At 39.1% G+C, this 18,101-nt stretch overlaps 1 protein-coding gene across 1 annotated transcript in view; it reads left to right on the forward strand.

Moving 5' to 3' along the window:
• LOC128661391 (retinoic acid receptor responder protein 2-like) overlaps positions 1-6,447 on the forward strand; it is a 50,845-nt gene extending 44,398 nt beyond the window's left edge. The window contains exon 4 of the mRNA XM_053715648.1: positions 5,642-6,447. Within this exon, the coding sequence (XP_053571623.1) occupies positions 5,642-5,848 (207 nt within the window). The 3' untranslated portion in view covers positions 5,849-6,447. The remainder of the gene's footprint in view (positions 1-5,641) is intronic.
• The last annotated feature ends 11,654 nt before the right edge of the window (positions 6,448-18,101 follow it).

Consider the following 18,101-nt stretch of genomic DNA (forward strand, 5'->3'; position numbering starts at 1 on the left):
GTCAGCAGTGGTACCATTACCAAGCAAATTGAGCACATACCTTTAATCTGCAGCTCTGCTAGCCATGGTGACACTGTCTGACTCAGCACTTCACACTACGGCACCGGGCAACTGCATTACACACAGGCAGCTTCTTTCCCTCTCAGCCTCAGCAGGAATTGACAGTTTGAAATCAGAGCGTTGCCCCAGGTTACCATGGCAATGCTCTGATTTAAAACTGTCATGACTAGGAGACAGCATCACAGGCAGATGAAGGAGGGTTGTACCAGTGCAGGGGGGCGAGGGGGGCCGCAGGGGGGCGCAAGAAATGCTGAAGGGAAAAAAAAGTTGAAAAAAAAGTTTGAAAAAAAAAAAATTACACCGGCACCAATACCATAGTATGTGTCACCACCGGCACCTATACAATACACAGTGACAGTCTGAGTATCTACCGTTACCTACCTCAGACACAGTCGTCTGTCGCAGGTGATGCTCTGAGTCTGCGCCTCCCGGCTCGCATATTTCCCGCCCAGCACCAGAGAGGACATGCTCCTGTGTCTGATTGGCTGAGGGGCGGGCAGTGCTCCAGAGGCTTCAAGAGAGAAGCCTCCAGTGGGAGCGGTATGGGCTGCAAAGAGAGTGAGCGCTTAGCCACTGGGTGGCACTGTGGCACTCTCTCTCTCTAGCGGCCCAAACTATACACATTCATATTGCGCAATGGAAGGGTAGCTGGCCTCTACTTCCTTGCGCAATATGAATGTGATGTGACCGGTACTGTAGAGACTTTAAAAAAATGTATTAAACACAACACAGACGGGGGTGGGGGGGTAGGGGGGGGTGGTCAGTTTGAGGAACCAAAAAAACAATTTTGGGGTAAAAAAATGGAACTTTTTTTTTTATTATTATTAATAAAAAATAGTGTATTACCCACATTGGCCAGGGGAGGCGCTGCCTCCCCAGCCTCCTATGAATGCACGTCACTGCTCAGCACTCTATATACCACAAGTTCCAACTGTATAGGTATATTAACTTTAAAAGGGATATGAAACCCAATTTTTTTCTTTTATGATTCAGATAGCGCAGCAATTTTAAGCAACTTTCTAATTTACTCCTCTTATCAATTTTTCTTTATTCTCTTATTACAAAATAAGGAGTAGATCCACATACAAGGTAGTTTGAAGTGAAATACTTTATTGTTTCATAATAACGGCAGCATAGAGGGTAGCATAAGCTCACAATGCAAATATCCTACGCGTTTAATGCCGTATGGCCCTTCTTCAGGGATAGGTGAATACCTCCCCCCCTCTGTTCTTAAATAGCACATGGCATTAAGGTTAAGGTTGGAGATTAACCAATCATATTCTAATTAGAGAACCTACAGATGACATCATGCAATTAGTCTGATTAACTAACACCAGTAACTAACATAGGAACATAACAATAGTAATTTGTAGCAATGCATAGTATATGTGCAAGAAAACTTAATTAGAAACAGATGTTATCTAATAGGTTTGTCAGATTTTCCCTCTCAGCCAGTAAGCAATCTGCCTGAGGGTTAGGTATGCATTCATGTGGAGGTTTATCCTAGGCTTGTAGTAGTTAAAGGGCCACTAAACCCAAAATCTTTCTTTCATGATTCAGATAGAACATACAAATTTAAACAACATTACAATTTACTTCTATTATTTATTTTGCTTCATTTTTTAGATATCCTTATTTGAAGAAAAAGCAATGCACATGGGTGAGCCAATCACATGAGGCTTCTATGTGCAGCAACCAATCGGCAGCTACTGAGCATATCTAGATATTCTTTTCAGCACAGAATATCAAGAGAATAAAACAAATTAGATAATAGAAGTAAATTAGAAAGATGTTTAAAAATGCATTCTCTTTCTAAATCATGAAAGAAAAAAATGTGGGTTTCATGTCCCTTTAAGTGACCCAGTAATGTCTCTATGATAAGCATGATTCTACTATCCACTGATCTCTGTCTCTAAGTTCTTATCACTAACGGCTAGATTTGGAGTTTGGCGGTAGCCGTGAAAACCAGCGTTAGAGGCTCCTAACGCTGGTTTTAGGCTAACTCCGGTATTTGGAGTCACTCAAAAAAGGGTCTAACGCTCACTTTTCAGCCGCGACTTTTCCATACCGCAGATCCCCTTACGTCAATTGCGTATCCTATCTTTTCAATGGGATCTTTCTAACTCCGGTATTTAGAGTCGTGTCTGAAGTGAGCGTTAGAAATCTAACGACAAAACTCCAGCCGCAGAAAAAAGTCAGTAGTTAAGAGCTTTCTGGGCTAACGCTGGTTCATAAAGCTCTTAACTACTGTACTCTAAAGTACACTAACACCCATAAACTACCTATGTACCCCTAAACCGAGGTCCCCCCACATCGCCGCCACTCGATTACATTTTTTTAACCCCTAATCTGCCGACCGCCACCTACGTTATACTTATGTACCCCTAATCTGCTGCCCCTAACACCGCCGCCCCCTGTATTATATTTATTAACCCCTAACCTGCCCCCCACAACGTCGCCGCCAGCTACCTACAATAATTAACCCCTAATCTGCCGACCGCAAAGCGCCGCCACCTACATTATAGCTATGTACCCCTAATCTGCTGCCCCTAACACCGCCGACCCCTATATTATATTTATTAACCCCTAATCTGCCCCCTCAACGTCGCCTCCACCTGCCTACACTTATTAACCCCTAATCTGCCGAGCGGACCGCACCGCTACTATAATAAAGTTATTAACCCCTAATCCGCCTCACTAACCCTATAATAAATAGTATTAACCCCTAATCTGCCCTCCCTAACATCGCCGACACCTAACTTCAATTATTAACCCCTAATCTGCCGACCGGAGCTCACCGCTATTCTAATAAATGTGTTAACCCCTAAAGCTAAGTCTAACCCTAACACTAACACCCCCCTAAATTAAATATAATTTTAATCTAACGAAATTAATTAACTCTTATTAAATAAATTATTCCTATTTAAAGCTAAATACTTACCTGTAAAATAAATCCTAATATAGCTACAATATAAATTATAATTACATTGTAGCTATTTTAGGATTAATATTTATTTTACAGGCAACTTTGTAATTATTTTAACCAGGTACAATAGCTATTAAATAGTTAAGAACTATTTAATAGCTACCTAGTTAAAATAATTACAAAATTACCTGTAAAATAAATCCTAACCTAAGTTACAATTAAACCTAACACTATACTATCATTAAATTAATTAAATAAAATACCTACAATTACCTACAATTAAACCTAACACTACACTATCAATACATTAATTAAATACAATATCTACAAATAACTACAATGAAATAAACTAAAGTTCCGATCAGCCAATAGAATGCAAGCTCAATCTGATTGGCTGATTGGATCAGCCAATCGGATTGATCTTGATTCTGATTGGTTGATTCCATCAGCCAATCAGAATATTCCTACCTTAATTCCGATTGGCTGATAGAATCCTATCAGCCAATCGGAATTAGAGGGACGCCATCTTGGATGACGTCCCTTAAAGGAACTGTCATTCTTCAGTTGGACGTCGCCGGATGAAGATGGGTCCGCGGTGGAGGTCTTCAGGATGGAGCCGGTCGTCATCGGATGAAGATAGAAGATGCCGCTTGGATCAAGATGGTTGCCGGTCCGGATCGCCTCTTCTTCCCGGATAGGATGAAGACTTTGGAGCCTCTTCTGGACCTCTTCAGCCACCGGATGATGGATCGCCAGCCCCCGCTTGGGTTGGATGAAGATTTTGGAGCCAGGACGGATCAGTGATACCTGGTGAGGTGAAGACAAGGTAGGATGATCTTCAGGGGCTTAGTGTTAGGTTTATTTAAGGGGGGTTTGGGTTAGATTAGGGGTATGTGGGTGGTGGGTTGTAATGTTGGGGGGGGGTATTGTATGTTTTTTTTTACAGGCAAAAGAGCTGAACTTCTTGGGGCATGCCCCGCAAAGGGCCCTGTTCAGGGCTGGTAAGGTAAAAGAGCTTTGACCTTTAGTAATTTAGAATAGGGTAGGGCATTTTTTATTTTGGGGGTCTTTGTTATTTTATTAGGGGTCTTAGAGTAGGTGTAATTAGTTTAAAATTGTTGTAATATTTTTCTTATGTTTGTAAATATTTTTTTATTTTTTGTAACTTAGTTCTTTTTTATTTTTTGTACTTTAGTTAGTTTATTTCATTGTAGTTATTTGTAGATATTGTATTTAATTAATGTATTGATAGTGTAGTGTTAGGTTTAATTGTAGGTAATTGTAGGTATTTTATTTAATTAATTAATGATAGTATAGTGTTAGGTTTAATTGTAACTTAGGTTAGGATTTATTTTACAGGTAATTTTGTACTTATTTTAACTAGGTAACTATTAAATAGTTCTTAACTATTTAATAGCTATTGTACCTGGTTAAAATAATTACAAAGTTGCCTGTAAAATAAATATTAATCCTAAAATAGCTACAATGTAATTATAATTTATATTGTAGCTATATTAGGATTTATTTTACAGGTAAGTATTTAGCTTTAAATAGGAATAATTTATTTAATAAGAGTTAATTAATTTCGTTAGATTAAAATTATATTTAATTTAGGGGGGTGTTAGTGTTAGGGTTAGACTTAGCTTTAGGGGTTAATACATTTATTAGAATAGCGGTGAGCTCCGGTCGGCAGATTAGGGGTTAATAATTGAAGTTAGGTGCCGGCGATGTTAGGGAGGGCAGATTAGGGGTTAATACTATTTATTATAGGGTTAGTGAGGCGGATTAGGGGTTAATAACTTTATTATAGTAGCGGTGCGGTCCGCTCGGCAGATTAGGGGTTAATAAGTGTAGGCAGGTGGGGGCGACGTTGTGGGCGGCAGATTAGGGGTTAATAAATATAATATAGGGGTCGGCGGTGTTAGGGGCAGCAGATTAGGGGTACATAAGGATAATGTAAGTAGCGGCGGTTTACGGAGCGGCAGATTAGGGGTTAAAAATAATATGCAGGGGTCAGCGATAGCGGGGGCGGCAGATTAGGGGTTAATAAGTGTAAGGTTAGGGGTGTTTAGACTCGGGGTACATGTTAGGGTGTTAGGTGCAGACTTAGGAAGTGTTTCCCCATAGCAAACAATGGGGCTGCGTTAGGAGCTGAACGCGGCTTTTTTGCAGGTGTTAGGTTTTTTTTCAGCTCAAACAGCCCCATTGTTTCCTATGGGGGAATCGTGCACAAGCACGTTTTTGAGGCTGGCCGCGTCCGTAAGCAACTCTGGTATCGAGAGTTGCAGTTGCGTTAAAAATGCTCTACGCTCCTTTTTTGGAGCCTAACGCAGCGATTCTGTGGACTCTCAATACCAGAGTTATTTTAAAGGTGCGGCCAGAAAAAAGCCGGCGTTAGCTACGCGGGTCGTTACCGACAAAACTCTAAATCTAGCCGTAACTATTCCCATATTCTTCTGGTGAGCAAATTTAGTTAAATTAACATAAAATTGTAATATGAAATATTGAAATATTTACAATAAAAACAACTTTGCAATATGTGTATAATTTATACCATGATAATTTAGGCTGTGAGAATGAATTTGTGATTTTTTACAATATGACTATACAGAATACATTAATTAAGAAATTGACATTTTTATTTTTCCCCCACAGGACCAAGAAAATGTGAGAATAGTATCCTGTGAAAATATGGTGAAAAAGTATCTGCCAGGAAGCATGACTTTTCTGTTGGCATCAAACCCATACCATGCTGTAACTCGTATCATGGAGGAGGCTTTGCCCGCTACTGCGCCGCCCCCCCCCCCTCAGTTATATATTGGACACCTTGAAACCCTAAATAAGATAGAAACTTATCATTAAAGTAACTTCCCACTAAAGTCAGATTTTTAAAAAAAAGTAGCTTTATTGCACAACCACATACAACAAATCTATTTTTCATTGATCGTAGGCTTGTTGAATGCTTAAATATTTTAGAATACGAAGTTTAATTACGTGCAGTAAATAAGGTAGTATTTGTGTTTTATTTTATTAAAATCAGTGGGGGCTTTTTGGTTACTGATGCACGCTTTATGGGTTCTATAATGTCCTAGCAACTAAAGGCATTCCTTAAAAAAAACACTTTTCCGGATTTGGGCCGCATTGGATCATGGTACTTGAAGTTTCAGGGAGATTGCATTCCATTTGCTGGTATCAGGGAGTCTTTATTTAGCTATCTCCTATATTTGTATTTATCGTCTATCTGTCTCACATGTTTCTATCTATCTATCTTACAAAGCTAATTTATATTTTAAGAAGTGACTGAAAAATTCACCTGCAAAATGGAATTAGCATTATATCACTATAAATGTTAAAAGGCTCAACAATGTTTTGTCATGAAAGAGCAGTTGACAATATTGACTGTTTTTACCTGAAAAAAATATGAAGTTAAAGCTCTTTAAATATAAATTAATAAGCCTGTATCAGTTGTGAACTTTCTAATGCAGTATCAGGTCTACACGGAAATTCACCTGCCACTCCAATTGCCTGGTCAGTGGTCTTCTTATGCCGATGTTGCACTTCTGATGAATAAACTCCACAGTGGGATCGGGGTTGGGTGAAATTAGTGTGCTTTAATATGAACTGCAATAAAATGGAGGACACTCATCACTGAGGGAACAAGTGTGTAACTGAACACAATAATACAGTATATAAAACATAACAACTGTGCAGGTACAGTACAGAATTATTGTGATTAACATCCAAATGCAGAATCAACATGTGCTCTGTCTGCTGAGAACATCCTTCCCCAAAGCTGTACTAAGGAAGATGCCACATGTCCTATAATCACACTGCATTTACTTTCCCTTGTCACTGGAACATTAGCTAGATCAGTTTAATCTATTGTGAAAATAAGTGAAAGAAGGTTCCCCTCAGAAACAAGTAACTAAGTTTCCCTTCCCACTTGCAGTGCAGCAGGTGCTCTGGTAAATGTGTCCTCTCTCTACAAACAGGAGTTTAGCTTAGAGTGTCAATGTGTCCTCACTAAGAGAACCTTAACATGTTATTAGAATATTATTTTGGGGGTGTCTATTTTTACATTCTTTACACTCTCCCCCACAAACTTTTATGTCGTCCTCAACATATGCCAACCCTGTATGGTAAAACAATATGTGCTTGTTGTCTGACAACACCGTTGGGTAGTCAGGAGTATGTGTTACCAGAGGAAACATCCTCTCTGTGACAGCTACTCCCATATTCACAAAGTCACAATTTCTCAATAGGCCTATTGCGCGCTATAGTACCTGGTGAGGTATTCTTGCTCGTACAGCAAGCTATTTGTTAAACCCCTTTCCTCACTTACTTTTGTAAATAACTGTAGTTAGACTAAAGATGGTGGTAACCTAGAGTACACACTCTTACTCTGTCCCTTTACTTGACCCAGCATGGTGGAAGACTAGATACACATTCACCATGTCAGTTTATTATTTCAACCAATACATTTGGGTGAACTTTTCCCATCTTATCTAGTTCCATCATCTCAACATTACTGCTTTTGCTTTACCATTTGTACATCTTTAACATTTGATCTGTACATGAATAATTGCGGCATAATTTTATATGCAAACATTAGAATATTAAACCTGACAGATTTACCAATGTTTAGAATCTACATCAAAACAATCTGGATCTAGATACCAATCAGGGTAGACAGGTAAACATTTCTACACTGTATGGCTTGTACTGTTGGATCTCTGGAAACTATGCTGGGTTGACCTAAAGCACTGATTTTCAACCTTTTTTTTGCCACGGCACAAAATTTTACAAAATCACACATTGTAGCCTAATACAGCATAAATATATATATATATGAACAATGTAGTCAATTCAATTAAGCTTTATTAGCCTGACAGTCACTACAACTGTATTGCCAAAGCTAGAGGCACAATAATAACAATCAAAATATCACTGAGAACAACAACCTGCATCAACAAAAAAAACAGCAACAAGTGCAAAAAACAAAAATGAACAATGAATAAAAAATTAGATATTACAAAAATACAGTACAGTGGTACACCAAAGTGAACAACAACAATAGTGAGGAAACACGAACAATAAACAAAAGGCAACAGTTTAGTCTCTCAATTTGTTTATACTCACTTAGTGTGAAACCTGGGTCTGTTTAGATAAACACAAAGCCAGTCACTACATTTAGGAATAAATTAATAGTTAGGAATCAAACAATGCATATACGTCTACATCGGTTCCTAGGACTAAGTGATTGAAGCAAAAGGGGTAATCCGGTACACGGTCAAAGACTCCAGTTAGTGCAGAAAAAAGCTTTATGGTAACAGTTGATTAAGTGCCACTAGGGGGCGTGAAACACGTAAGACAGTCCTTTGTGTTGTCCCCTGTCTGGGAGCTCTCCATTTTTATGTGTAACTAATAAAATGTATATTTTTTTATTTCTACTAGCTGAGCAGTGCCTGCTATTTTTTGCACTTTTGTCCTAGGATCAAGTCCTCACCTCAGGGAAATGGACAGAGGATATGATCCGTAAGGAAAAAGAATAGGAGATGGGAAATGACCTACCCAGACAAGCTGGGCAGGAGCAGGGAGGTGAGGAAAAGGTTTAACATACAATCTACACTGGGATATGATTGTCCCTGCATGTCCGGATGAGTGCGTAGGGTAGCAGCAGCTACCTGCTTCTGTTCCGCTTCAGGAGTGCACTTAAGCAAGAAGGGACCAATTCATGGCGGCACACCTGATGATCTCTCACGGCACACTAGTATGCCACGGCACAGTGGTTGAAAATCACTGACCTAAAGTATCATAAGTCAAAGTCTTTGGTTGTCTCCTTTCTCTGCTGGATTTTAGTCTTTTTAGAGGAATGGTATCTGAATAGTCCTCATTCTCATCGCTCACACTTTCAACTATCTCTGTTGAGTTTTCAGGTGATGATATTTCCTCTTCCATGTGTCCTGATGGATTTTCAGATCTCTCATCTTCAGAAGAATTATCTTGTGTAACAATCTCTGTAATATTTTCATTGGTCCCTAACTGATGTGAGTAGAACTCCTCAGCTTCTAGATTCAGATCTGTTGTGTTTCCATCTCTGTGATCACTTTGAGATATAGGAATGAAAGCTTTCCAATGTTCATGTTCCGTCTCTGACTCACTTCCTGTCTCATCACTGAAGTTTTGTGCAGATTGTAATGCAGTATTCTTACGGTTTTCTTGGTTTCTTGCAGTAGGTCTGTCTTTTGTTTTGGGACCTGGATCTACAGGTAGATAATCACATGGCAACAACAAATTGCGATGCAGAACTTTGATTTTTCCTTTTCCAGTTTCTGGCTTAACTTCATAAACTGGGCTGTCTTTACATTTCCTTTTAAGAACAACATAGACAGTATCTTCCCAATAGGATCTTAATTTTCCAGGACCTCCTCTTTCTGTGAGGTTTCTTACAAGTACTCTACTACCGGGTATTAGTTCAGCTCCATAAATCTTCTTGTCATAGTGTGCTTTACCTCTTTCTGCACTTTTAGTAGCTGTTTCTGAAGCAACTTTGTAGGCCTCGTTCATTCTTTTTGTCCAGGTGTTCACATATTCAGAAGAGGTATGATATTTTTCAGTTACTGGAGTGTCAAACATGCTATCAATGGGTAATCTTGGAGATCTTCCAAAAAGAAGGAAGAAAGGAGAATATCCTGTAGCTTCACTCTGTGTACAATTATATGCATGTACTACCTTTGCAAGTGAATTTTTCCAATCTTTCTTTGATTCGGATGACGAAGTGTGAAGCATGGATAGAAGGGTGCGATTAAACCTTTCCACTTGTCCATTACCTTCTGGGTGGTATGGAGTTGTATGAGAGTTTTGGATGTGGCAGTGCTTGCCTAATGCCAAAAACAGTTTGTTTTCAAATTCTCTACCCATATCATGGTGAATCTTGGTAGGAAATCCAAATTTCAGAACAAAGTCATTAAATATTTTGTCTGCAACAGTTCTTGCTGACTTGTTCCTGGTTGCATATGCTTGAACAAATCTTGTAAAATGGTCTATTACCACTAAGATATATTCATATCCACCTTTACATGTCTCAAGATGAAGGAAGTCAATGGAGACCATTTCGAAAGGATATGTTGTGGTAATATTACTCAAAGGAGCTCTAGTAGGCTTGTTTGGGCATTTATCCTTTAAACAGGTACACTGTTGAGTAATGTAATGTTTGGTGTCCTTTTGCATATGTGGCCAAAAGAATCTATCTCTGATTAGATTTACAGTCCTCTCAACTCCTGTGTTCCATCTCTTCATGTAATTCTTTAAACAATAATTGATGGTACTTCTTTGGCAACACTAACTGAGAACCTGATAGTGTTTTTCTTCTCAAAATTCCTTCATTGTCAAGATAAAGTTTATGCCATTGTCCCAGGAGTATAGAAAAATCAGAAGACTCACCTTGGCGCTCATGTTTTGATGGAAACTTGTTCTCTTGTTTATATTTCCATACTTTTCCAATCACAGGGTCCTTTTGTGCTGTTCTGATAGTCCCTTTGGGAATTTTGGCTACACTTTTTAATTCACCATTGTCTGTCATTGGAGTTGTATTCGCTATTGTCAGTGGACACAGCCAAGGCATTCTTTCCTCTTGGTTTACTTGAATAGCCTGGGTGATGCTGCTGATGACTTTGGGATCGATTTCTTGAGAACATTGTTGCATGTACTGCTCAGGACTCAGTGGCATATGAGAAAGTACATCTGCATCCATATTTCTTTTTCCAGGACGATACTTAATGGTAAAGTTGAAATCTGCCAATTCAGCAACCCATCTGTGACCCATGGCATTCAGCTTTGCTGTTGTAAGGACATAAGTTAGTGGGTTATTGTCAGTGTATACCTCAAAGGCTGAACAGTAATATAGGTAGTCTCGAAATCTGTCACAGATTGCCCATTTCATTGCTAGAAATTCTAACTTCCCTGAGTGCATGTGGTAGTTTTTCTCAGCAGGTGTTAGAGTTCTAGATCCGTAAGCAATTACCTTTAGTTTACCATCCTGTTCCTGGTATAACACAGCACCCAGTCCTTCCTGAGAGGCATCACAGTGGAGTATGAATGATGTCAAATAGTCTGGATAACCCATAACTGGAGGATGAGTTAAAACTTCAGTTAACTGGCTTAATACTTCCTGATGGTCATCAGTCCAACCGATTAAATGATGGGAGGGAAGCTGACCTTTCACCTTTGGTCTAGATTTCTGTTTCTTTCTTGTCTTGCTATCAGGCACGGAAGTCATAGCAGGTACCGAGTCTGCTGATAGCAGTTCATAAAGTTCATAAAGAGCTGATTTTCTTGGGGCATGCCCCGCAAAGGGCCCTGTTCAGGGCTGGTAAGGTAAAAGAGCTTTTACATTTATTAATTTAGAATAGGGTAGGGAATTTTTTATTTTGGGGGTCTTTGTTATTTTATTAGGGGGCTTAGAGTAGGTGTAATTAGTTTAAAATTGTTGTAATATTTTTCTTATGTTTGTAAATATTTTTTTATTTTTTGTAACTTAGTTCTTTTTTATTTTTTGTACTTTAGTTAGTTTATGTAATTGTAGTTATTTGTGGCAATTGTATTTAATTTATTTATTGATAGTGTAGTGTTAGGTTAATTGTAGGTAATTGTAGGTAGTTTATTTAATTAATTTATTGATAGGGTAGTGTTAGGTTTAATTATAACTTAGGTTAGGATTTATTTTACAGGTAATTTTGTAATTATTTTAACTAGGTAACTATTAAATAGTTCTTAACTATTTAATAGCTATTGTACCTGGTTAAAATAATTACAAAGTTGCCTGTAAAATAAATATAAATCCTAAAATAGCTACAATGTAATTATAATTTATATTGTAGCTATATTAGGATTTATTTTACAGGTAAGTATTTAGCTTTAAATAGGAATAAGTTATTTAATAAGAGTTAATTAATTTCGTTAGATTTAAATTATATTTAACTTAGGGGGGTGTTAGTGTTAGACTTAGCTTTAGGGGTTAATACATTTATTAGAATAGTGGTGAGGTCCGGTCGGCAGATTAGGGGTTAATAATTGAAGTTAGGTGTCGGCGATGTTAGGGAGGGCAGATTAGGGGTTCATACTATTTATGATAGGGTTAGTGAGGCGGATTAGGGGTTAATTACTTTATTATAGTAGCTCTCAGGTCCGCTCGGCAAATTAGGGGTTAATAAGTGTAGGCAGGTGTCGGCGACGTTGAGGGGGGCAGATTAAGGGTTAATAAATATAATACAGGGGTCGGCGGTGTTAGGGGCAGCAGATTAGGGGTACATAGGGATAATGTAAGTTGCGGCGGTTTACGGAGCGGAAGATTAGGGGTTAATAATATAATGCAGGGGTCAGCGATAGCGGGGGCGACAGATTAGGGGTTAATAAGTGTAAGGTTATGGGTGTTTAGACTCGGGGTACATGTTAGGGTGTTAGGTGCAGACGTAGGAAGTGTTTCCCCATAGGAAACAATGGGGCTGCGTTAGGAGCTGAACGCTGCTTTTTTGCAGGTGTTAGGTTTTTTTTCAGCTCAAACAGCCCCATTGTTTCCTATGGGAGAATCGTGCACGAGCACGTTTTTGAGGCTGGCCGCGTCCGTAAGCAACTCTGGTATCGAGAGTTGCATTTGCAGTAAAAATGCTCTACGCTCCTTTTTTGGAGCCTAACGCAGCATTTTTTTGAACTCTCGATACCAGAGTTAATTTTATGGTGCGGCCAGAAAAAAGCCCGCGGAGCGTTAACAGCCCTTCTACCGCCAAACTCCAAATCTAGGCCATAGTCTTAAAAGTTCTTTAGTGCCTACATAATAATTGTGTTTGGAATTAATGAATTTTTTCCAAAATAATGTCACAGGATGGATGCGGACGGTCTCTGGATCTTGTTGTGAAAGGATGGCACCTGCTCCTACATCTGAGACATCTACTTCTTCGATATCCTGGAGAGTGGGATTAGGATGGTGAAGAATTTGTGCAGTGGTAAAGCCTTCCTTTAATCTTAGGAAGACTTGTTCAGACTTCTCATTCCAAGATTTGATAGTGGCTTCTTTCGCACTAAGAGCTGTAAGAGGAACTACTAGGGTTGAATAGCCCTGAATCCATTTCTGGCAAAACCCATCTGCAAACTATTCACTGCATTCTGGTGCCTTCTCCTCTCCCGTAACTATCTTTTGGTATGTGATTAGAGTCCTGTTCATCTGCAAACTATTCACTGCATTCTAGTGCCTTCTCCTCTCCTGTAACTCTCTTTTAGTATGTGAATAGAGTCCATGTTCATCTGCATACTATTCACTGCATTCTGGTGCCTTCTTCTCTCCTGTAACTCTCTTTTGGTATGTGTATATGTATATTGAGCATATGATTTTAGGTTGTTAAATAAGTCCTCAATTTATTATAATGTTATTCCCAATGTCTTACTCCTAATGTTTTGTTAATTGCCATGTGATGTTCAATCCTTATTAATACTTGCTATTATTCTTAAATTTATAGCTGTCGTATGTTATAGCTTCAACCTCCTCCAAATTGGATTTTTCTTGTTTATCTTAACTTGTCCTGACCTGACCTGACCAGAATCTAACTTTTCAATTGGCCTTTTAAATTGTCTTTGACTTAGCAATCAACTAATTTAGTGGACCCAGCTGACTGCCCTGCCTATATATTTAACACTAGTTTGGGCTGTGCACTGCACTGGGGGATAACTCCTTTCAGGCAGGGTAATCTGGATGGGAAGGTATTACTTCAATTTGTAGGAGGTAATAACTGCAATACGGCTTAATCTTGTACCCCTCAACAAAGTTAAGACTGATCTTTTACCAGGTGGGTATGGCAGTTGCAGAGTAAGTTGCCTTTTTGTTCACAATAAAGGCACAACCCCAGGGTGCATTGTCTTAAACTTTCATCCTCTGAAATACTAATTACTCCCACTTCCATTGGTTTTTCTGAAGTTTTTGAAGGTTTGGAAGCAGTTGGAGGAGTCAAGAATCGAGAGCAGGTTGAATACTGGGTTTCAAATACCTTCGTACCCTGTCTCTCTCAGAAAGTCTTTCATGATAGTGAGAGTCCAGTTGGATAAACTCAATGAAATTGTCTAGTAAATCAGGAATGCCATGATAGACTAATTTATCTTTGATCCTCTCATTTAGATCTTTACAAAAGGCAATCTTAAGAGCATCCAAATACCAATTAGTCTTTGCCACAATAGTCCTGAAATCCATTGCATACTGTGCTACAGAGATGCTACTTTGACGGAGGTCAAACAGGGAAGTATCAGCAGCTATAGAATGCCCAGGTTTATCGAACACTCTCTGAGTCATAGTCAAAAATAGACCCACATCTTGAAGACAGGGTTGACCTATTTCAATAAGAGGAGAGACCCATGCCAAGGCTTTTCCGTGAAGCAGGAATATGATATATGTTATTTGTGCAGCTGGGGTGGAGAAGGACACAGTATCATTCTTGAAGTGGAGTCTGCACTGGTTTTGAAAACCCTGACACTCTTCTGAGTTACAGTCAAACTTATCCAGAACTGTTAGACGCAATCTCAAGTGAGTAGGGTGTACAAGCAAGGCTTGAGCAGAAGCAATTGTAACAGGAGTGCCAGATGGTTGAGAAGGCTCTGAACATTTTGCAGGTATAGCCTAAATCACTAGAGGGATTGAGACTAAAAAGGTGCACTTGGATAGCACTTCTAATACCCCTAATTGGTAAAGTTGCCGACTGTATAGATTAGACCAAAAGGTCAAATTAAAATTAAAACATAACTTTTATTACTACAAAAGTTTAATAAAATCACTGTGTGAATGTGTGCAATTTAAAAACCCATAGAAACTCGAATAAAGGATTATTATAGTTTATATAAATCCTTGTTATGTAAGGGCATGCATAATAAACATCCACATGTATAGTTTGGGTAATATGGGTATTTGTTGCTAATAGTCTGGTTGAAAATGAGCGGATTATACTCTTGCCCTTTTATTTGGGTAGTGTCTATTAGTATATCTAATCACAAAGAGGCACAGGTGTTTAAATATTCTGGCATGTCTTATAATTGTCCAATCTTAACATCTAGGCTTTGCAGTTGCGCAACTGACCTTGATAGGTGGCCACTCCGCAGGGTCTATCGTTTGGCCCATGTATAATATCATACCTACACAGAAATTCACATGCCACTTTAAATGCTTTGCCCTTAGTTTTCTTATCCTGATACCAGGTGATGTGACAGGTAGAGAGCCAGCAGCGAGAGGAAATGAGTAAGCAACCCAGAGGCAAGGAGGTTCAGCAGTCCGAATAAGCAATAAGTGGGCACAGAGTGAGGCAGAATCTTCAGGCAGAAGAATAGTGTGAGACAGACCGATGATCAGTATACCGGGTGGTCAGCAGAGGTACCAAAAGTAGGAGCTAAAAGAGTAGGCAGATGGTCCAAGAGGTCAGGGCAGGAGGCAAGCAGAGGTACCAAAAGGAAGAGCCAAAAGTTTAGTCAGGACGGTCCAAGAGGCAAGGGCAGGAGGCAAGCAGAGAGAAGTCAAATATCCATGCAGAGATCAGAAGCAAACAGTAGAATACCAGAAGTAGCACACCCAGGATATAGAGAACCATACACGGGCAAGTAAAGGAAGCAGCATTTTATAGGCTGCTGATTAGATAACTGGAGTGGAGCTAGAGAGTAAGCCAGTGCAGGCAGTATGATTCACAGAGTCAGAGCCTTTCAGTGGCCCCAGTGGCAAACGGCCAGAAACTGGAGGTTCCAGGTTCAACTCCAGGCATGTGTTCTCTGACATGCAAATTGACTAATAGGTACTTCCTACTAGACATCTGCATTTATCTTTGGATAAATACGTCCAGATATTACCCGATTCATCAATTCGTCCGCATAACTAGTGGAAGAATGGAAATGGGACATAATGAAATTTCTTATGTTTATTAGTTGCATTTGTTTGGAACACAGGAAAAGGGTAAAGAAGTAAGATTGTTTAACAAATCAGCTCATTCATTCGCAGTGATATACAGGGGCTCTGACGATTCATGTGTACAACTTCCCTTGCCCAATCATGACAGAGCATCACTAAATGATTGATGTGAGGACAGCAAGACAGGCAATAAATACCAAACAGGCTTGTCCTATCCACTTTTAACCTATCATAGGGAGGTGTTAGTCTTAGAGAACATCAGCTATCTTTTAGTCACTTCCTTTCAGCTTCTGATGAGTGCAGTGGTGAGTGCCTATATCAGCTTGCTGTGCTGTTTTTTTGTGTTACAATTGTGCAGAATCATAGTTTTTTTTTCTCTCAGTGTAGTGTAACTGCAGATACTGCATTATTTTATTTTCACTCTGGGGACCTGGGATTTATCCTTTTTCTTTACTAATTTAGGGCTAGATTATGAGTGGAGCACTATTTAACGCTCCTGCGCGTGTGGGCACCATGCATATTATAAGTTGAAAGTAAAAAAAATGTGCTCATGCTAAAAAAATAAATTAAACTGTATCCAAAAAATTGATGCCATGGAAAGGGCATCAGCGGTTAAGCTCTTTTGCTAACCCTAACCTAAAAAAAAAAAACACTCAAAAAAATCCCTAACGCTAAACCCCAGAAGTTAGTACTCACCAACTTGAATCTGGCCTCTTCTCTGGTGGGGCTGTCTGCTTCCATCTATCTTCTGATATTTTATGTTGTTTCTTCTTTTCTTCTGTTCTTCCGTCTGATGCTGTCTCCGTAGCACACTGAAGCTTGAATCTGAGGTTCCCCCTTATTTAGGAGCACCCTTGCCTTTTTATTGGCTGATTATTTAATTCTTAGTCCAATCAGCCAATAGAATGAACGTTTTTGTATTGGCTGATTGAAGAAAAATAAGGGGGTACCTTGCATTCAAGCTTCAGTGTTCTGCAGAGACCACATGAAGAGGACGTTGGACAGAAGATCAGAAGAAGAAAAAAGCATAGGATAGAAGATCAGAAAATGGATGGAAGTGGACAGCCCCATAGGAGCGCCGCCATGGAAGAAGACAGAAGAGGAGTGCCGCCGGAGCTGCCCACCTAAGGAGCTGGATTCAAGTGGTGAGTACTTACTTTTGGGGTTTAACGTTAGGGATTTTTTGGGTTGGATTTTGTTTTTAGTTTAGCATTTGCAAAAGAGCTTAATCGCTGATGAGTAGATTTTAGTCTTAGTAAAGTTTTGGTTTTTTTAGGGGTGGGCTTTTTTAAAAGGAAGATTTCATTTTAATATAGGTTTACTGGTTTTTTTTTTTTTTTTTTTTTTAATGTTGTTTTATTTTTGGTTATGGTACTGTTTGTTTTATTTAATGTAACTTAGGGTGTGTTAGGTTATGGGTCTTGAGGGAGTTAGCCGTTAGGGGAATAAGTAGTGTAAGGGTAGTTTGTGGTGGGGTACTGGTTGTTAGGGGGTTAATAGGTTAGGGGTTGTTTGCAGTTAGGGTATTGGCAGTTAGGAGGTTAAGTAGCATAGTGGTAGGTTGTTGTGGGTTATTGGCACTTAGTGGGTTAAGTAGAGTAAGGTGTTTATTTATGTGGGGGGTTGTGGCGGTAAAGGGGTTAAGTAGGGTAGGGGTTATTGTAATGTGGTGCTGAGGTGGTATATCTTACTAATGTAAAATAAGGATTTCAAAAGTGTCTTGAATGTAATATAATGGAATTACACATAAAAACTCATATTCATTGTATCCTTTGAAATTTGTATTTGCAGCAATATACCAATTTACATTAATCTGTAAAGTTACTTTTCAGTGGTCATTATAGTATAAAAAGTACAACTTCCAAATGTACTTCTTTTATCACATTTGCTTCATTCTCTCAGTATCCTTTGTTGAGAGTGCAGTAATGTACTAATGGGAGCTGGCTGAACACATCAGGTGAGCCAATTACGAGACATATATGTGCAGCCACCAATCAGCAGCTAGCTCCCAGCGGTGCACTGCTGTTCCTGAGCCTAATTAGGCATGCTTTTCAACAAAGGATACCAAGAGAAGAAATCTAATTTGATAATAAAAGTAAATTGGAAAGTTGTTTAAAATGACATTTTGTGTTTCATGTCCTTTTTTTTTTTTCAGAGAGAACTGCTTGTCCTGACCAGAAATTGATC

This window comes from Bombina bombina, chromosome 5, assembly GCF_027579735.1.
Source record: "Bombina bombina isolate aBomBom1 chromosome 5, aBomBom1.pri, whole genome shotgun sequence".
NCBI lineage: Eukaryota > Metazoa > Chordata > Amphibia > Anura > Bombinatoridae > Bombina > Bombina bombina.